Source organism: Platichthys flesus, chromosome 23 (genome assembly GCF_949316205.1).
Source record: "Platichthys flesus chromosome 23, fPlaFle2.1, whole genome shotgun sequence".
Taxonomy (NCBI): domain Eukaryota; kingdom Metazoa; phylum Chordata; class Actinopteri; order Pleuronectiformes; family Pleuronectidae; genus Platichthys; species Platichthys flesus.
The window spans coordinates 16,003,782-16,023,916 of NC_084967.1; the positions used below are offsets into that span (position 1 = coordinate 16,003,782).

The 20,135-nt window shown below is 45.4% G+C and overlaps 3 protein-coding genes across 3 annotated transcripts; 2 read left to right on the forward strand and 1 right to left on the reverse strand.

The window, feature by feature from the left end:
- Positions 1-526: 526 nt before the first annotated feature.
- itih2 (inter-alpha-trypsin inhibitor heavy chain 2) lies at positions 527-8,515 on the forward strand. The gene is made up of 20 exons (XM_062383020.1): positions 527-804; positions 1,924-1,956; positions 2,205-2,243; positions 3,101-3,273; positions 3,402-3,506; positions 3,578-3,740; positions 3,829-3,936; positions 4,182-4,427; positions 4,506-4,674; positions 4,775-4,900; positions 5,046-5,227; positions 5,435-5,620; positions 5,791-5,930; positions 6,007-6,179; positions 6,432-6,581; positions 6,665-6,778; positions 7,103-7,301; positions 7,392-7,564; positions 7,719-7,830; positions 8,251-8,515. The coding sequence occupies exons 1-20, from the start codon at positions 709-711 to the stop codon at positions 8,396-8,398; spliced, it is 2,835 nt and encodes a 944-aa protein (XP_062239004.1). The 5' UTR covers positions 527-708; the 3' UTR covers positions 8,399-8,515.
- A 1-nt stretch (position 8,516) lies between these two features.
- Positions 8,517-12,026, reverse strand: kin (Kin17 DNA and RNA binding protein). Its single transcript, XM_062383021.1, has 12 exons — positions 11,821-12,026; positions 11,626-11,720; positions 11,494-11,537; positions 11,113-11,235; positions 10,839-11,023; positions 10,682-10,730; positions 10,499-10,556; positions 10,266-10,395; positions 10,063-10,182; positions 9,878-9,977; positions 9,689-9,789; positions 8,517-8,821 (listed from the first exon to the last, which is right to left on the reverse strand). Exons 1-12 carry the CDS (start codon positions 11,932-11,934, stop codon positions 8,762-8,764), a joined length of 1,179 nt encoding a protein of 392 aa, XP_062239005.1. The 5' UTR covers positions 11,935-12,026; the 3' UTR covers positions 8,517-8,761.
- Positions 12,027-12,622: 596 nt separating this feature from the next.
- gnsa (glucosamine (N-acetyl)-6-sulfatase a) lies at positions 12,623-19,886 on the forward strand. Its single transcript, XM_062382685.1, has 14 exons — positions 12,623-13,011; positions 13,502-13,561; positions 13,684-13,890; positions 14,027-14,092; positions 15,299-15,397; positions 15,686-15,853; positions 15,934-16,016; positions 16,354-16,472; positions 16,615-16,718; positions 16,918-17,019; positions 17,360-17,470; positions 17,571-17,681; positions 17,782-17,942; positions 18,098-19,886. The coding sequence occupies exons 1-14, from the start codon at positions 12,883-12,885 to the stop codon at positions 18,171-18,173; spliced, it is 1,596 nt and encodes a 531-aa protein (XP_062238669.1). The 5' UTR covers positions 12,623-12,882; the 3' UTR covers positions 18,174-19,886.
- Positions 19,887-20,135: the final 249 nt, after the last annotated feature.

The following is a 20,135-nucleotide window of genomic DNA, read 5'->3' on the forward strand; positions in this document are numbered from 1 at the left end:
GCCCCTGAAGGCAACACAAGACTGCCTTAAAGTGTAATGAGCTGCTTTCATAATTAATAATAAACATTTAAAATTGATTCCCTATAACTAATGTTATTTAAAACTACACAAGACAAAGTTTTATAAACAAAGGGAAATAAGAAAAAACAAAAAATATCTTAAAAACGTAGTTAAATTAAACATTCAGTTAAATGTTAAATGTTCCAGGTGAAGCCCTCAGATATTACTCTGACTCTACCGCCGTCTTGTGGCCATAATGCAACATTACACGTTCCTAATTTAACCTTATAAAATGTCTTAACATTATTTAAGTTCTTTTTTAGAACTCAACAGAAAGACTTTTGACCAAATCTGCAGCACGAGGGTCAAACTGTGTTTTTTAAATCTCAGATGTGTAACCTCAGTGTCTGACGTGATTCCTCTGGTTAATCTGTCAATCAGATCTTGTCCTATTTGCCCGCCCCCCCCCACAGCAGGTCAAGTTTCAAAGTTTCCTTCCCTGAGTTCCACCAAACACAACAAATATTGACTGGGGCCGGGAGTCGATCAGTTCACTGGATTTCAACCTCCAGCTCGGCAGCGTTTCTCCACAAGGCTCCCTGCAGAAGGACTGTGCGTCTCCCCTGAGCTGTGTGTGCCTCCACTTCATGTGACTGTGTGTGTTTGTGTGTGTGCGTTCATATGTGTTGAGCCCACAGGCCTGGAAACATGAGGCGTCTGCTGCTGCTGCTCCTGGGGCTGCTGCTGCTCCACCAGGGCCACTGCTTTGAGTTTGTGATCGATGGAGAATGGGAGGACGACTCAGTGAGTTGGAGAATCACAGGGAACTTTGTGTTTATGGGACAGATCTCAAACCAGCTGAGGACGATGTGTCTGAGTGTTTAAATGTTTAAATCACTGACCAGAGGACGTAACTTTATTAAGACAAAAGTAAATTGAAATTGTTTTTGCAAGAGCAGTTGATTGTTGTGTTTAAAACTCACTTTGTCTCATTTTTCATCATTCAAACTTTTTAAATCCTTTTTACTCTATTTTCTGTACTTGATGGTAAAATCTAAATAATTTGTCATCATGGACGTTATTTTAAAAATCGTGTTTATCCTTCTTCAATGAAATGCTTTTAATCAATCTAAGTCAAAAGTATAAAAGGAATTTCATTTTAGGTGCAAATATAATCTCTACTTACCTCTACTCAGGACTTTTTCTGTCGTCAAACATTTCATCATAAGTCAATATTTCTCTGTCTGTGAAGTTTGTGGTTTGTTAAGCAAACAACATTCAGACAAACACAAACACGTCTTATTCACCTTCATCGGTTAGAACACAGTTTTCATCACTTGGACAGAAACTTTACATCTTGTGTATTTATTAGGTTTTCTAATGAAATCCAAAAGTCTGAGCCCTTAAGACTCATTAAAAAATGGGTTGCAGGTACACATTTACCATCTGAAAAGTCTCGCTTAGAACAGATGGTTTTATAAATGTGTAAAAATATAAAACAATGTAATTTTGGCTTCATTGTTGAATCAGATTTTAATCTGTAATAAGAATCAAAACAGAAATGTTGTGTAAAATGTAAATTATGTCCAATCTGTCATCTCATCATTGGTACAAAAACCTTTTGTATATTTATTACCTGTCTGGAATTAAATCAAAATATCTGAGCTCTTAAAATTAATACAAAACTTACTCAAGTAAAGAACAGACACATATTTAAGATTTCTAAAGTTTAAATATTACATTTGTTGTAAAATACATAAGAATAAAACAGTGACATGTCTCCTGATCTGTTGCTTTAAAACACAGGAGTGGGTCACATGACTGTTGAATCTGGTTTTAATCATTAGCACAAATTGACGTCTGTTGAAAATCGAGTTCTTATTCCACTTTGCCAGATTAATTGTGTTTCTCTTCTTCCACCAGTCGGATGTTGAGGTTCCTCGGGGGAGACACAAGGTGAGTTCACCTCCGGACACTTTGTCCAAATGTTTAAACAATCGAGACACAAAGTGAATTTGCCTTCGTCACTGATGATGCAACAGATCAGTGGAAAACATACAATCCACCAGACGTCTGCATTTTAACTTCACAAGAAGGCAGATGAAGACACTGATGATTTCTGTGTGTGTGTCTGTGTGTGTCTCTGTGTCTCTGTGTGTCTCTGTGTGTGTCTGTGTGTGTGTGTGTGTGTGTGTGTGTTTCAGAGAGCCGTGCTGACCAGCGAGGAGCAGGAAGACTTTGAAGTAGGCCCCTCGTCTTGTTGTCGGAGCCTCTTCACTGTGACAGAGTTGAACCTTATCTAGTAATCGATGCTCTGCTGTTTGGACGGAGCCAAGTGACTGGAGGGTTATTGACTTTCAACTCGTCTCTCTTTACCCGTCAGAGATCACATCAGGCCTGTGAGGGCCCACGAGCTAGTTTGTGGTTTTATCAGGTTTATAATTCCGGTTTCTGCCTTTTTTTTAATATTTCAAATTATGACTTAATGTCTATGATTGAACTTTGACTCATTGTGAACAGAGTTGGACTCTGAAAGACACAACAACCTCGATTCAGACCTAAAAACTTTCATTAGAAGAAGATCAACTCTCGACTGAGGCAACAAAACAACAACAGCAACACAACAACAACATCAACAAAGTGCCACACAAACATAAAAACAGAAAATACATTCTGTGCAATTACAAATTTAAGACGAAGGATGAAACACGGAAGTAATAAAGCAAAGCAACGTCCAGTTTAAATGACTTATATAAAAATATGTGTCTCCAGTATAGAGCATAAACCTGCCTCCTCCATGTTAGCAGACGGGACGTGGAATCATGTTGTGATGTTTGTTCAAGTCTTCATGTTTCTGATAAGTTTAATTACGTTAAAAGATCTCATTTATAAAGTTGTGTCGTCAATTCAAATAATTAATTCTACTGATCATTAATATGTTTTGAAAGAATAAGAAATAATCAAGAGAGAGACTTTTAAATGTTTCTGATAAATGAAGTGATCAAGTGTAGATAGGTGAGAAACATGAAGGACGATTTATGAACACTCATCCATCCTCGTTCTCTCTGTCCCCCCCCCCCCCCCCCCCCTCCCCCCCCAGGCCATCCGTGGAGATGACATCACCGTCAAGAGCTACAAGGTGGAGAGCCACATCACGTCCCGCTTCGCCCACACCACCGTCAGGAGCTCCGTGGTCAACTCGGCCTCCGCGGCCCAGAGCATCGGCTTCAATGTGCAGATCCCCAAACGGGCCTTCATCACCAACTTCACCATGTGAGCCCCCCCCCCTCCCCCCCACACACACACACAGGTTCCACAGAGTCCAGGTGAAACAGAACCAGCAGAATGTGGTTTGAGGTCTCTCTCTCTCTCTGTCTCTCTCTCTCTCTCTCTCTCTGCAGGAACGTGAACGGGATCATCTTCGTGGGCTCGGTGAAGGAGAAGACAGTCGCCAGGAACCTGTACGCTCAGGCCCGAGCCCGAGGCAAGGCAGCAGGGATCGTCAGGTACTGAACCAGCCCCCTGGAGGAATCCCAGTCGGAGCTCAGCAGCTTCATGAAGCCTTGTGTCTTTTCAGGGCCAATTCCCAGGACATGGAGACCTTCAAGACAGAAGTCCACGTTCCTCCAGGCAGCCACATCGAGTTTGAGCTCCACTACCAGGAGATGATGACGAGGAGGCTGGGGGTCTACGAGCACACCCTGTACCTGCAGCCCGGCCGGCTGGTGCCTCAGCTCCAGGTCAGAGTGGGATGATGTATACACTGTGTGTGTGTGTCTGTGTGTGTCTGTGTGTGTGAGACATCATCCCTGACCCGTCTCTGTGCAGGTGGACGTGTACATCTACGAGCCGAAGGGAATTTCCACGGTGGAATCACCAAACACGCTCGGCTCACAGTTTTCAGACGACATCAAAGTGACGTCCACCAAAGACAAGGTAACGCTGGAGATCACACGGGGACTCAGAGTCTCTGAGGCTGCTCAGTGTCCAGAGGTGAAGACATCTGGACCTCCCATTTCATAAACCTACAGAGGATCCACATTATTACAGAGTAGGGGCTGAAATTAGATTTGAAACCACATGGAAATCTGCTTGTCCAGGTTTTCCAGACTAGATCCAAGAATTCTTCTCTGTGAAAATGTTGCCAGTTGGACCGTGTGTCTGATTCCCTGTGTCCTCAGGCTCACGTCGTCTTCAAGCCGAGCCTGCAGCAGCAGAGGAAGTGTGAGAACTGCAGCGGCAGTGCAGTCGATGGCGTCTTCACCGTGAGATACGACGTGACCAGAGACGGGAACGCTGGAGAGCTGCAGGTCTCCGACGGCCATTTTGTCCACTTCTTCGCCCCGTCCAACATGTCCCCCCTCCCCAAGAACATCGTGTTCGTCATCGACGTCAGCGGCTCCATGTGGGGCGTTAAGATGAAGCAGGTAGGTGACGCCTGGTTCCACTTCCTCCTGCTCCTCTTCCTCACCGCTCCTTCGTCTTAACGACTCCTCCTCCCTCAGACGGTGGAGGCCATGCAGGCCATTCTGGACGACTTGACGATAGACGACCACTTCAGCATCGTGGACTTCAACCACAACGTGCGCTGCTGGAACGAGGAGCTGGTGCACGGCTCGTCCATCCAGGTCACCGACGCCAAGAAGTACATCCAGAACATCAAGCCCAACGGAGGTGAGGCATCATGGGAAGGAGAGGTGCAACCGCTGGAGATCTGATAGAAAGGGAGGAAGCATAAGCTCCTCAGAGAGTTTAATTTGACCTTTGACCTCAGGCACCAACATCAACGAGGCCCTGATGAGAGCGGTTCAGATGCTGGTGCGGGCGTCCAACCAGGGGATGATCGACCCGCGCTCCGTCTCCATGATCATCCTGGTGTCTGACGGGGATCCCACCGTGGGTAAGACTGGTCCCAGCCCAGGGGAGAGTCCACATTGGTCCTGTGACCTCATCAAATCCGTCCCTCTCCTCAGAGTTTAATCTGCTCTCAGGCCTTTGAGATGTTGAATCATTTATTATCTTCTGTTGTTTCCTCTCTCTCGCAGGAGAAATCAAGCTCAGCACCATCCAGAAGAACGTGAAGCGAGTGATGAGGGAGGAGTTCTCTCTCTTCTCACTCGGCATCGGCTTCGACGTGGACTACGACTTCCTGGAGCGCATCGCCATGGAGAACCGGGGCATGGCCCAGAGGATCTACGCCAACCACGACGCCGCCGAGCAGCTGCGGGTACGACTCCAGTCACCTTCAAATGTCCCGATCGACAAAGGACAAAGGACATTTGACTTTGTCTTGAAATCTAATTTAAAACCTTCTTGGATTTAGAGGATTTTCTCTGTCACAGACTTTGCTCCTCACAGTTTCCCTCCTCTTCCTCTTCCTCTTCCTCTTCCTCTTCCTCTTCCTCTTCCTCTTCCTCTTCCTCTTCCTCTGCAGGCGTTCTACAGCCAGGTGTCCTCCCCCCTGCTGAGGAGAATCGACATCCAGTTCCCGGAGGACGCCGTGTCCGACGTCACCCAGAACCGCTTCGATAAGTACTTCAGCGGCTCTGAGCTGGTGGTGGCCGGGAAGGTGCTGCCGTCCGAGAGCAGCACGCTGACCAGCTTCACCACGGCCACCGCTGTGAGACAAACACACAAACACACAAACACACAAACACACAAACACACAAACACACAAACACACATTGGAGTACATGAGTACGAGCGATGGTGAAAAACCTCCATCTCAGAGGAGGAACACTTTATTTCACGTGAACGCACAATCGGAAGTTGTGGGTTCTCTTCCCTCAGGCCCGGCTGGACATCACGCTGGAGACGGAGGCCGACACGGCGCAGCTGGACGTGGAGCTGGCCAAGCAGCAGCACTCGTTCACGGGCTTCGCCAGGCAGATGTGGGCCTACATCACCGTCAAGCAGCTGATCTCTGAGAGGTGAGGGGAACAGGAGAAAAGATAAATCCACAAGAACATGGAGAGATCCCCTGACCCTCGGGTGTGTCTCCTGCAGGTCTCTGGCTCCGACCGCCGTGAAGAAGAGGAAGATCACCCAGCAGATCATGGCTCTGGCCGTGGAGCATCAGTTCGTGACGCCGCTCACCGCCCTGCTGGTGGAGAGCGAGGACGCCAAGGAGCGGCTGCTGGCCGACTCCCCGAGGGACCCCAAGCACGGCTGCTGCTCAGGTGCCTGCAGAGAATGACTCACTGAGGAGGAGGAGGAGGAAGAGAGGATGACACCACTTGTGTGATTCAACTAGAAATACATTTGATCTAAAAGGAAAAGAAACAAGGAATTAGATTAAATGTAAAACTAGAGTAAATCTCAGCTCCACCGAGGCCCAACGTCAGTTCCCTTAAATCCAACAAGCATTATATTAAAGACATTAGATTTAGTACTTTTACCTCAGTGAAGTATATTAATACTTATTTCGGTAGGAATGGGAGGGGGCCCACCGTCTCCAGTGCCGATCGTCTTCCAGCCCCCACCCTGGGTCCAGGTGAGCACTCTGGCCCCCCCGATGCAGGTTGAGAAGGGTGAACTGGAGTATGCTCTGCCTCAGTCTCTGCCTCCGCATATCAACATAGGTAACACACACACAGACACACAAACACACACACTGACAGCACCCTCCCAGTGCAGACTGTGAACTGGTGTGTTTCTCCCCCAGTGGACAACGACCCTCACTTCATCGTCCACCTGCCCACGAGCAACATGGACGTCTGCTTCAACATCGACTCCAAACCCGGTCACATCCTCAACCTGGTGTCCGACGCCGGAGCAGGTACGACACCCGGGACTCGAACCTCTCCATCGTGTGGAGATAACAACACAGCAACACAACAACACAACAACATCACAGTGGTTCTCTCTGAGGTTCAGAAAGTGGTGTAAAGGAATACAGAAGAGAACTTGACACATTTTCAAGATATAAAAGGAAATTAACTTTCTCAAACACATGTGATATCACAATCAAGTCCAATATTCTTCTTAAATTATTTACACATTTGCACAAATATGAAATGTCACCAACAAATGAAGTGTAAAATACAACCAGCTGTCATCTGACCTCTGACCTCTGCCCCTGCCCTGGACCCCCGCCCTGCAGGCCTGGTGGTGAACGGTCAGTTGATCGGCTCCAAGAAGATTCACAAGAACCACCTCAGCACGTACTTCGGCATCATCTCCGTCTACTACCAGCCCGACGGGCTCAGTGTGACCGTCAGCACCGACGGCATCTCCACGACCGACGGCAGCAACAACCACACGTTCACCTGGGGCGCCACGGCCGAGATCTCACAGGACGGGTAACCACCGCCGCCACCGCCACTGCTGCTTCACCGGCTGAGGATCCTGTGTCTGATGTGTGTGTGTGTCTGTGTGTGTGTGTGTTTCAGGGTGAGGATTTCCATCGTGAAGAACTCGCACGTCACCATCACAGTGAACAACGACATCCAGGTGATGGTGTTGCTGCACCGCGTGTGGAAGAAGAACCCCGTCAGCGTGGACTTCCTGGGAATCTACATCCCCAACACCAACCAGTACTCGCCACTGGTGCACGGCCTCATCGGTAACGCCCCTCTTCACGACTTGAAGATTTAACACACGGTTTCATCGCAGTCTAATGACCTCATTGAACTGGATGTGTGTGTTTGTGTGTGTTTGTGTGTGTGTGTGTGTGTGTGTGTGTGTGTGTGTGTGTGTGTGTGTGTGTGATGTCACAGGTCAGTTCTCCAGAGAGCCTGAGGTGAGCGTGCACGACGTCCACGAGGGAGTCGACCCTCTGAAGAAGGAGGCCACCATGGAGGTGAAGGGCAACCAGCTGCTGGTCACCAGGTACGAGTCACATGACCTCATCAGGATTTAGTGACATCTAGTGGTGACGTTGCATTTGGCAGCTGAATATTTCAAATATGAATCTGAATTTGTCAAATGTCACTTCTCTGTCCCCAGGTCTAAACAAAGCTTTTGAGCCGATACAGATGATTTAACATTCTAAATGATTTCTCTCAGTCGCACCTGATCTTCTTTCTCGGCTCTTCTCTATCACGGAAATATTATAAAGTGGTTTTCAAAGTTTTGTTTTAACTCATTTTGTCTTCACATTGTTTTCAAACACATTCCAATGAACACACAAGTGGGAACGATGACATCCCGACCCAGGGAATGGGATGCGACTATTACATGTTTGAAACCTGACTTACATACGTGTGCGTTGTGTGTCTGTGTGTGTGTGTGTGTGTGTGTGTGTATCAGGGGCTGGCAGAAGGACTACAGGCGTGACAAGCGACGCGGCTCTAACGTTTACTGCTGGTTCATCCACAACAGTGGGAAGGGCTTCATCGACGGCCACTACACCGACTACATCGTGCCGAACCTCCACAGCTTCCTTCAGACGCTCTGAGCTCAGAGAAACCTCTCTCCTCCGCTGTAACACGTGCAACTCATTTGTTTTTCTTCAGGAGTAATTTCATCCATTTCATCCAGATTGAGTTTCAAATAAAAGAAAGAAAACACACAAGTCACTTAGGTTGAATTTATTTGCACAAAATTTACATCTCCAATGTTAAGACAACTTGAATATCAATCAAAAATAAAAGAACAAAACAAATTGAATTCATTGCTCTTTGTTTGTCTCCCTGGAAAAGCATTGTGGGATATGTACATGAACAGGTGGATTGTGGGTAAGTAACTCTGACACAGTAGAGTCCCTCAGCGAAATGGGTTCCTGAGGTTTTGGGTTTTTTAATGGGAGGTTTTTTCTGGATCAGGCCAGTTTGGAGAAATCCTCGTAGGCGACTTCCACGGTCTTTCCCTTCTGGTGACCCTGAGGAGGAGAGGACACACAACTTTAACAAGGAAACAGGTTTATTAACAAGTAATAAATAATAAAGAGCATCGTCCTTCTAGCTGTGAGGTTTCTGTGTGTGAGGCAGGGTTCACACACATTTCGACCAATGGATTTCCATGACTTTTCAATAACTTTAAACCAAATTTCCATGACCGAACATTGTGTGAAATCTCGGTGTATACAACAAAAAAGGGACAAAATGTAGTATTCAAACTAACAATGACAATTCAAAGGCATACAGTATACCTTAAATTACACAAACCCAAGTATGCCTGCCTATATTTTGATCGTATTTCATTAAAAGCATATGAATTGTTTAAAACTCATAGTAAATGAACTAGGGCTTCCTCCAGCTACTGACGTCCTCGCTGTGCTGCGTTCAGGGCAACTCGGATATTCCGAACTCCTGCCACATATGGAACATGCAATAGTTTTCATGAAAATATGAATATTTCCATGACTTTTCCAAAACTTTTGGGAGATTACTTTTTTCCCGGGACTTTTTCAGGTCTGGAAAAACCCAGTTTAAAATTCCAGGACTTTTCCAGGTTTTCCATGACAGCAGGAACCATGGTGAGGAAAGTGAGGACTTTGTGTGAAAGGACCTGAACCTGTTGGTCAGGTCCAGGTTCTGGCTGCTGAAGCCTGGACCTGAACCCTTGTGTCAGGTCCAGGTTCTGGCTGCTGAAGCCTGGACCTGAACCCGTGTGTCAGGTCCAGGTTCTGGCTGCTGAAGCCTGGACCTGAACATGTGGGTCAGGTCCAGGTTCTGGCTGCTGAAGCCCGGACCTGAACCCGTGTGTCAGGTCCAGGTTCTGGCTGCTGAAGCCCGGAGCTACTCACCGAGTCGAGCGTGAGCGTGGCACAGAACTTCTTCTCGTCGATGCCCTCCAGCACGGCCTCGGTGTCTCTGTAGGACCCGTTCAGGATCAGAACCTGTTTACCTGCAGGAGACGTGACAACACAGCTGAGGCTCACGTCCAGTTTAGACTTGATTCTACGAGTCTGAGCGGCGTTCACCGGGCGGCTCACCTGGTGCCGGGATCACCGTCTCCACGTGGGCCTGGTCCAGCTTCAGCTTGTCCCCGGAGTCGATCAGTTTCACCACGGCGGCGTATTTGTCTCGCACCTCCTGCGGCAGACGGGATCACCGGAGATCAGCATCAACCACGAGTGAAAACATTCTGTCACTCACAGAGACAAGGGGGCGGAGTTACCATGATGACGGCCTTCTTCTTGTGGTACTTCTCTCCGAGCCGCTTGGTGACGACCTTCACCACGATGCCCGGCCGCAGCCAATTATCCATCCTGACCGACTGCTTCTTCTTCTCCTCCATCTGCAGAACAACATCTCGTTAAACTAAAAAGGTTTAATTAGGAAACTTGAACTCTGAGGACAAAACAGAACCGTGTCCTCCACCTCCATGATCTCCTCCAGAGCAGACTTCTTCTTCTTCTTCTCCGATCTGGAGTCGGAAGTGGACGGCACGTCTTTCCTCTTGGTCGAGGACAAGGCTGAGGATGTCTTTGCAGTGGCCCCGAACACAGAGCTGCACAGACACACAACAACAACAACACAACAACACTGTCACACAACATCTTTCCACTGTTTTCCCTTTGAAAGAGTAACATTGTGCACGGAGGCGTCTGTACCTGGATTTTGATTTTGAAGGACCAGCTACAGAGCACGAGGCTCCGAGGTTGAAAGCAACTGCAGGAGAAAAACACGAGTGGAAAGTGTTAAATATTAATTTTAGATTTGGAAACAACTGAGGTTTATTTTAACCAAAGATTTTTCTTAAATCTTAAATATGTAAATACAAAACAGAACCGAACCTTTCTCTTCTTCACTCTCTCGTTTCAGTTCTGTGAAAACTGGATTTTCCTACAGGACCAAAAAAGATGCATTTGAATCGTTAAAAACGTTAAACACAAAGTCTATATAACTCTTCATTGAGCTGAACACGAGTGAGGTTGTGAGGTCGAGACCCACCTCCGGCTCCTTGTCGCCGAGGCCCCTGCGGACCTGCTCCTCGATGAACCGGGCGCTGCGCTCCTCGTCGTCCAGCTCCTGCTTCTTCTTCCTCGCCTGCTCCTCCTGGCGCCGGATGGTCTCCGGGTCGCGGTCGATGTACTGCACGTACCAGCCTTTGGGCGTCTCGTCCACTTTACAGAAGCCTGAGGACCACGTGGGACTTGTGGGTTACTGTTTGAGCAGGTTGTGATGAACTGTAGCTGACCCAACATGGTACAGCCCGGCCGCTCACCTTCTCTGCCGATCCACTTGGTGAAGTCGGTGAGCGTCTCCCACTGCGTGGAGTTCATGTGCACGTGCTCCCGGTCGCTGATGTACTCGTTGTACACGATGTTGTTCTGCACTCGCTTGGTTCCTGCAGGTCGAACACACACTGGGTCAGTTGTGTTCAAGGACAGGAGGGAAAACCACCTCTGACACACAACACTTTGGATTCTCTGCTTTGTGACTCCTTACCCACAACTCTGTTTATACATATTATGTGTATTCTCTATCATCTGTATATGTTCTATTGTGTTGTTCTTATATTATTATCTATCTATCTATCTATCTATCTATCCATCCACGTACAGCTGTGATGTGAGGACAAACATCTGGATGAGTGTGGACTCACCGAACCTCCTGCTGAGCAGCTCCAGGAAGCCCTTCCTGAACTCGCTGCAGGAGAGAGGAGGAGACACGTGATGAATTGAAATCCTCCATCAGCTGAATGTGATTTATTAACCGGATGTTTAGATTCACTCACTCGGAGAAGAAGTCCATGAACTTGTTGGGATCCTCGGAGGCGAGCAGCAGCTGCCGCTGGTGGGACTCGGACAGGCAGTGACACTTGAAGCCATTCTGTCCACGAGCAGAGAGGCAGAGAGTTACACACAGCACAAACAACAACAACAACACAAACAACAACAGGATGTGGAGAAGACAACAAAGCCCGCCTGACCTCGTCTCGACACTGCTTCTGGCACATCTGGCAGTACCAGCGCAGCTTCTGGAGACCTTTGGACTTGATCCGGTTCCCGATCGCCTTCGGGGACAGAAAGTCCGCTTTACCCATCGCGACCACCGACACGGAGCCGAACAACAACAACCGACGAGAGACGCGAGGCGGCACGAGAGGAAGTTCAGGAGGAATCTCGGTGTAGCCACTTCCGGGAGCTGTTGGGGAGATCTCGCGAGAACACACGGTGCTGCGTTCACGGGCTCCTCGTAGACCTCGGGTAATCGGATACGTTACTTTATAAAGTCGATACAAATCGTTTATTAAACCGGTTTGAGATTCTTCAAAATAACCCCTAAAAGAAGAAGATCCTTTAATGATGAGTCTGTTGCAAAAGTTATTAAATATCACGTGAATAAAAAAGGCTAAAATGTGCAAATAAGTAAAAATGTATTTGCCTGAGAAATAAAAATGAATCCTTACAATTTCAATAGGGCCTCCCACTCTACGTTGCTCGGGCCCTAATGAAAATCATTCATAAAAACGTCAATCTAGCAAATTTGCATTTTCTTTAAAAATGTCTTAATCTTAATGTTTCCCCGGCCACTTCTAGAATAGAATAGAGTAGAGTAGAGTAGAGTAAAGTAGAGTAGAGTAGAATATAATAGGATAGAATAGAATAGAATAGAAAAGAAAAGAAAAGAAAAGAAAAGAAAAGAAAAGAAAATGATAAAATCTTATTAAATATAATATAATAGAGTAGAGTAGAGTAGAGTAGAGTAGAGTAGAGTAGAGTAGAGTAGAATAGAATATAATAGAACAGAATAAACAGGTACAGTTTCATGTCACATCCGGTGTCTCGCGGCACGTGACAGGGGAACAAGGAAGTGCTGCACAAGAACCCGGAAGTGCCGCACAGAGCAGGGACACTGGCCCGGGCTGAGGTTGTTGTTGTTGTTGCTCCTCGGCTTCATGGAGACGCACTGACTGTCCCTTGGACCTGATGTCTCTCAGCTGAGGACAGACTGTCCCTCGCTCCTGTGCTTTGTTACTCACTGGATTAAAATGGCGTCAGCGACTTTAATGTCCTTCCTGCTCGGCTGCGTCACTTTGAGCTGCGCAGCCGAATCCTACAGGAAACCGAACATAGTTCTGATCCTCACGGATGACCTGGACGTCGCCATCGGGGGTTTGGTCAGTTCCCTTTTTATTCATTTACTTCAGTATCCGGTGTTTCATCGGTGAGAGTGACGCTGGGTTCGAGTCCCTGCGGGAAACACGTGGGATTAATTGGTCTCTTTTTGATTGTTGCTTCCGGCTGAGTCAGCTGAAAACTCACATTCCTGCCCGGACACATCATGTAGGACATACACACAACACACTGACTCACACAGACACACACAATTTGACATCAACCTCTCATCAAGCCATTCTCCATAAGAAAAAATGTACATTTAAGATAAGTCTGTTTGATTATCAGCTTTAAAATGTCTGAGCAGATTATGTTATAAATTGTTTGTGTCCAGTCTGTTTTCTTAAGGACAGGACATGTCAACAACAGCTTCATCACTGAATAGACTTATTGTTGACGTGTGACACAGTTGGTTAAAGACGCAGTTTAATGATTAAACACAAGATATTTTTCACTGCAGCAGATTATTCATAAATCATCTTTTCCTTCCAGACTCCACTCAGCAAGACGAGGAAGCTGATCGGAGACGCAGGGATCTCCTTCTCTAACGCAGTGAGTGTCTTCACCTCTCACGTCTCCTCAAGCATCATTTAAATCGTTTTAAAAGAACCTTACTCTTAAATCAGAGTATCATCCGCCGCCTCTTGACTTTTCATCTCCCCTCCCTCCATCAGTTCGTGGCCAGCCCGCTGTGCTGCCCGAGCCGAGCCAGCATCCTGACGGGCAAATACCCGCACAACCACCACGTGATCAACAACACGCTGGAGGGGAACTGCAGCAGCGCCGTGTGGCAGAAGAGCGAGGAGGGGCAGACCTTCCCCGCTCTGCTGAAGAACTACGCCGGGTATCAAACCTTCTTCGCTGGGAAATACCTCAACCAGGTGAGAGAGGACGGGACGCCCATAGTAGTACATTTACATCCTCGTCTTCAAATACAGCGTAGAGTTGATACAGTGACGGCTCTGTAGTGTTTGTGTGTGTGTCATATACTAGTGTGTATTTGGTTGTGTGTTGCAGTATGGGCACCCGGAGGCTGGTGGGGTGGAGCACGTTCCTCCAGGCTGGAGCTACTGGGTCGGACTGGTGAGACTCAGACTTACTCAACCTCTCAGCTACAGGTTACTCTGCATTTTGAGTCTGTAGGAAGCCTTCAGCCATCAGACTGGTCTTGTCAGTCCAAAACCTGAACCTCTTACTGGTTCACGTCCAGCTCAGCTTGTTTCCAACCAGCTTACGATACAAGGACGCACAAAAACATACAGGTGGACAAACCACCACAAACCCAAGACCTGTTGTTTGAGTTCTCTCGTATCTTTCTGTCCTGATTATTTGTGGGAAATGATTAACTTCTCTTGTTATCAGCTTCATCCTGGAACGAGTCTCCAGAAATGGTCAATTTCTGTTGTCAGGGTCTGAATGAAAACCAGTCTGGGGGAAAGAGGAATCCTGTTTGGTTTTTATAATAATAAAATAAAATACAAAGAATATAAAAGTATCTCAAATGTCAGAATTTACCTTTTAAAGCTTTGTATTTAAACTCTTTGCAGTTTGTCCACATATTGTTTAAAGTTCAAAGATGTTTAAACTTGAAGGTGTTTTCCACACTAACTTCCCTGTGGGAGGTTTAATGGAACACTGGCCTCAGAGGTCATGTGACTGGACGCTCTGTGCAGAAGGAGCAAGACGATTAAAAATAGATTTTCCTGAAGTTCCAGTGCGTCTCTGAGTCGTTCACCGGCGTCATGTGACAAAGGTCATGTGCAGAATACGAATGAGTTTATCTTCATCTGTTTGTGGCTGAGCAAACTCAGATGTGAGGTCATTTCACAGCGAGACTCAATCAGATCACATGGTTTCTGCAGAGATGACGTGTCGAGGGAGGTTTTTATTTATCTGCTCGTAATAAATAAATAAATAAATCCTCCCAGAACCTTTTACCTGCTGGAGTTTCTCGCTTTAATCTAAAATGATCATATGGGATTCATCAGCTACTGACCCATCAAGTAAAGAGAGAACTGATTTTAAAAGTTTAATCTCGAATCAGGATTCAGTTCATGTGAGTTAGTTGTACAGATTTACAATATTTAATAACTTCATGCGTCAATATCCATCATTAATCTTGAATGCAGCTCAGTTCAATGCTGAAATAGAGTGTGTGTTACATCATACATACCTTTTGAAGCTAATGTGATGATGAATGTACTGTGTGTGATTCATGAGTATTTAAAGTTTAAAATATTAAAAGCTTTCATTTTAATTTATAAAACCTGCTTCTTGTGTATTTTTCAGGAGAAAAACTCTAAATATTACAACTACACACTGTCGGTGAACGGGAAGCCTCAGAAACACGGAGCGGACTACAGCAAAGACTACCTGACCGACGTACTGGTGAGAAACACACATGCTTTGTATTTTATACTGTCCCTAGACTCTTTATATTAGTGTAAAGCATCCCAGATTAATTTAATGTCAGTTATTACTTTAAATACGTGATGTTTAATGTCATATTTATCACATTTATTTTCAGTTTTAAAAGGTAAATCAGAAGAAAAGATACAAACGACCTCTTTATGACAAATATCTTAGTTTACTTTCATTACTTGATTCCTCCATTGAACTGTCTCCAGAGTGTAAATGATCATAATTAATAAAACCCTCTGTCTTCTCTTCTCTCAGGCCAACATGTCTCTGGACTTCCTCCAGTATAAATCCAACTACCAGCCGTTCTTCATGATGGTTTCCACGCCGGCCCCCCACTCTCCCTGGACCGCGGCCCCTCAGTACCAGAGCAGCTTCAACACCACCAAGGCTCCCAGGGACCCCAACTTCAACGTCCACGGGAAGGTCGGCCCTCGTTTCATCAGCGTCTCCCTGTGACGTCATGTGTGAGGATCTTTGTTCTAACGCTCAACTTCTCTGTTCAGGACAAACACTGGCTGATCCGACAAGCTAAGACCCCCATGTCCAACTCCTCGGTTCAGTTCCTGGACGATGCCTTCAGGAAACGGTCAGTCACACCTTCCTCCTTCTTTTATCTTCCTCTGCTTTGTCATTGGTCCTCTTGCTCTTCATCAAGTTGAAGTGATTAGATTTCAGTCTTCCAAGGTCACTGAGACTCAAACTTCTCTGGTTGCTGGAGCAAACAACCACAAGCTGGTGATTCTATTTTTAAATCTTTGTGTCTGTTCATAGTTCAGTGATTAACTTGAAAAACGACGTCAGTCTCATTAAACCCTCCGACCACCACCAACCTTTGTATTTGTGTCGTCACTTTATTTTGAAAAGTCTCAGTGCAGTAAGATGTTGTTTCTCAGTCTGGCGTCATTCTTCATCCCGACCTGTAGGTGGCGAACTCTGCTCTCAGTGGACGACCTGGTGGAGAAAATAGTGAAGAGGTTGGAGGTCAGAGGTGAACTGGACAACACCTACATCTTCTTCACCTCGGACAACGGGTATCACACGGGTACGTGTGGACTCCAATGTAAACATGTGTCAGCCATGTTTATTTCTACTGAGAAGAATATGTTTGGTTCCTGTTCTCAGTCTCATGATTTATAATACAGATCCACAAATAGAGTTTAAATCTGTTCTTCTTCTGGCTTCAGGTCAGTTTTCTCTTCCTCTGGACAAGAGGCAGCTCTATGAGTTCGACATCAAGGTTCCTCTGATGGTCCGAGGACCGAACATCAAACCCAACCAGACCACCCAGGTACAGACACACGTTCATTATGGTTCCTATGGTTTATTATATGAAATTTAGAAGATATTAGTTACAGAAAAATAATCAAACCCGGGATTATTTGTGTGGTAATGTCCATTAACGTGACTACATCATTCTCCATGTATTAAACATTGTGTTGTTATTGTGTCGTCTTTGTTGACCTGAACTGAATTTGTCACGTTGTCAGATGCCGGTGGCGAACGTTGACCTGGGTCCGACCATCCTGGACATCGCCGGCTACAACGTGAACAAGACGCAGATGGACGGCATGTCCTTCCTGTCCGTCTTGGTGAGATCCCCCGTTTCTTTTTCAAGAAAATACAAAACAAACAGTTCAAGACTTTAATTCTGGAGAAATTCTGGAGAAATTCATCCCCTAAAACCAGTTTCTAAGTGACTATGAGCAGAGAAATACGTCATTCAAGGTTCATCTGTGTTTTTCACAAACCATCACTTAGATTAATGATCTTATTGATTAATCCATAACGTGAAAATAACAGACTTCCTGATTAAAGAGCTGAGCGTCTCTTGCAGTTCTCTGTAGACGCTCATAACAGAAGCTTAACTAGTGACATGTAGGATGATTATAGATTCTGCTCAGATGATCACTGGTCCACGTCTGTCTCCAGGAGGGGACGGTGAACAGCAGCAGCTGGAGGACAGACGTCCTGGTGGAGTATGAGGGCGAAGGAAGCAACGTGACCGACCCCTCCTGCCCCCTGCTGGGCCCCGGGGTGTCGGTACGGACTGACGGAGAAATCACACAATAAAATCAGCTGCAGGGAAGAAACAGAAAAACAACTCTCTCTCTCTCTCTCTCTCTCTCCTCTCTTCATTCAGGAGTGTTTTCCAGACTGTGTGTGTGAGGACTCGTTCAACAACACCTACGCCTGCGTGCGAACTGTCGCCCCCTCTGCCAACCTGCAGTACTGCGAGTTCGATGACAACCAGGTACAGGGTCCTGTAATGTTTTAATGTGCCGTTATTAACCATGTCAGTTCGGTGGGTGTTTATAAAGAATAAGAGTGACACTGGTGTGCGTCTCCTGCAGGTGTTTGTAGAAGTCTACAACGTCACCGCTGACCCGTACCAGCTGACCAACATCGCAGATTCCATTGGCCAGGACTTCCTGGAGAAGATGAACCACCGGCTGATGATGCTGCAGTCCTGCTCCGGGCCGACGTGTCGGACGCCCGGCGTGTACGATCCCAGGTCGGATGTTTACACCCTCTGACTTTTGTACTTTAGTAAACTGAGTCCTGAAATGTGATCTAAATACATCGAGGGCTGATAAAACTACAGGGTTGAGAGTTTTGGGGATTTTTCTCCCACGTGAGCTTTAATTCAATCGCCCTGTGTCTCCTCAGGTATAAATTCGACCCCCGACAGATGTTCACCAGTCACAGCCGGAGGCTCAACAGACTGAGGCAGAGGATGAAGTGAGACGGAGGAGGAAGGAGGGCTTGTTTGTGGTGATCGGCCTTGTGACCTTGTTTTCCGGGGCCTCCTGAGCCGGTCGCTGTTAAAGAACGATGGTGAAGGGATCCTGCAGTCTGGTAATCGGCGGGTGGCCATGATGACAGGGGGTCTGTGGGTGCAGGAGCCACTTTGATTAGGCTCCTGGTCAGTGAGTCTGTCAGTAGTTGTGCAGAAAGGCCAAATTTCTATTAGACAGATTTAATTTGACCCAAGTTTCTCTTCTCTGTTGAGATTGTTGATATTTTACAGGTTCTGTATTTTCTTGTGGAACTTTTAATTTCCTAAAAATTATCTGATATTTACCGATGAATTACGATGAGATTCACAATCTCCCAGTTTTAATTCATAATTCTGAGGGAATTAAATAGTTTTTGAAGAGGAAATTAAACAGGATGTAAGTGACAACAACTTTTAAAGTTTAACTAATGAGTCTTGTTAAACGTGATCAAATAGTATTACTAATTATCTCAACTAAGTCTCGTATCTCTAGATATGATTTGTTTGTTATTTCAGTATCAACCAGCTCAGCACTTTCTTGGAACTAAAAGCTAAATACCAGTAATTTGTTTTGCAAAGTTTCAAAGGAATCGTCTGGAAAGTACATCTCCAATAAAACGAGGAAAATTCCCAATTATGTAACTTCATCAACAGGTGGTCCAACAAAAAAAGTGCCTAGAAAGAGACGCAGGTTGAAATCCTACGTTATATAAATTTAACAAACACTGAAAAAGGAAACTGGATCTCGATCGGGAATCAATGACGAGAGCAAATTAAAGATCAACTGTCAACGTTAGATTCTTGGGAGTCAAGTTAAAATTCGAATTTCATGACAAGCTGGCGAGAGAAAATCTCATTTTAACATTCATCATTTCTATGTATTTTTCTAAACTGTGAAAAGAGTCATTATCAATTTCATGAATCAAACTTTGCATTAACAGTCGTCACTTTTAAATATTTGTCTTCTCAAACCGTCGTTCTGTGTTTTTACTTCGTCCGCCTGCTCATGTTGTACATTTCATACCGAAGCTAATTAATCCACATCGTCACCTTTAATGGACAGAAATCCATGAATTTACGTTTTAATATTATACAACAACTGCAATAGTTTGAAGAAGTACTACACAAGTTTACAGGATAATAATAATAAAACCTTATTAGATGAGCAAAGGGAGAAGGTGTTAAACTCCTAATCGTTGAACTTCAAGCTGCCTTGAGACGTCAATTTGTGACGATATGATTTTTAAAACACGGTCTATTCTGTGCCGGGTTTTAAAACATCCAACCAAAGATCAAATTAGAGACTCGAGGGAAAAGTGACGTCGTCTCTGTCGAGTTACGTGTGCTTGTGACATTTATTGTGAAAATCTGAATCTTGTGTGTGTGTGTTAACTTTGTGAATTGTGTTGCTGCTGCTGTTGTTTTCATGCCTGGATCCTGCAGCTCCTCTTTGCTCTGGACTGAAATATTAAAATATCAACACAGAGATTAGAGTCCTGAATCCACAGGACTGAACTTTCTCCCTCTGAGATTCATTTTCCACGTTGTTTCACTTCACTGATGCACTTTCCAATCTGTCGGGACAGTTGTTTGTTTTGGCAACGTTTAGTTTTATTTTACTGTAGTTGATGAATTTGTATTTTTGCTTGTTTATGTCCAAATAAAGAATTTCTCAATATCACAAAAGAGACTAACGTTAACTTATTACTCTGTTATTGTTTCAGTTCAATGAACAGTAAGTTCAGGTAGTTTTTAGGTAGTTTACTAAATTCTTGTGATTGTGAATCAGCAGGAAAACTCCTCAGTTTCTGTTTGAAGCTAAAAAGGAAGAAAAACAAAGATGGACTATTTTCTTGAGTCAATTTCAATAAATGTTTAAATTGATACCTGTTGCAGATTTTCAGATTACGAGATGTTTCTGGGGTTTTT

What these genes read in the sequence shown, in the direction of transcription:
- kin (XM_062383021.1), bottom strand. Translation starts at nt 11,934, where the DNA reads ATGGGTAAAGCGGACTTTCTGTCCCCGAAGGCGATCGGGAACCGGATC. An exon ending in AGAGAGTGAAGAAGAGAAAG is followed by an intron (nt 10,557 to 10,681) that starts GTTCGGTTCTGT and finishes TTTCTCCTGCAG; the next exon opens with TTGCTTTCAACCTCGGAGCC. An exon ending in CCTTCAAAATCAAAATCCAG is followed by an intron (nt 10,396 to 10,498) that starts GTACAGACGCCT and finishes GTGTCTGTGCAG; the next exon opens with CTCTGTGTTCGGGGCCACTG.
- gnsa (XM_062382685.1), top strand. Translation starts at nt 12,883, where the DNA reads ATGGCGTCAGCGACTTTAATGTCCTTCCTGCTCGGCTGCGTCACTTTG. An exon ending in CTGGGAAATACCTCAACCAG is followed by an intron (nt 13,891 to 14,026) that starts GTGAGAGAGGAC and finishes TGTGTGTTGCAG; the next exon opens with TATGGGCACCCGGAGGCTGG. An exon ending in TGTCCTTCCTGTCCGTCTTG is followed by an intron (nt 17,020 to 17,359) that starts GTGAGATCCCCC and finishes GTCTGTCTCCAG; the next exon opens with GAGGGGACGGTGAACAGCAG.
- itih2 (XM_062383020.1), top strand. Translation starts at nt 709, where the DNA reads ATGAGGCGTCTGCTGCTGCTGCTCCTGGGGCTGCTGCTGCTCCACCAG. An exon ending in AGGAGCAGGAAGACTTTGAA is followed by an intron (nt 2,244 to 3,100) that starts GTAGGCCCCTCG and finishes CTCCCCCCCCAG; the next exon opens with GCCATCCGTGGAGATGACAT. An exon ending in AAGCAGCTGATCTCTGAGAG is followed by an intron (nt 5,931 to 6,006) that starts GTGAGGGGAACA and finishes TGTCTCCTGCAG; the next exon opens with GTCTCTGGCTCCGACCGCCG.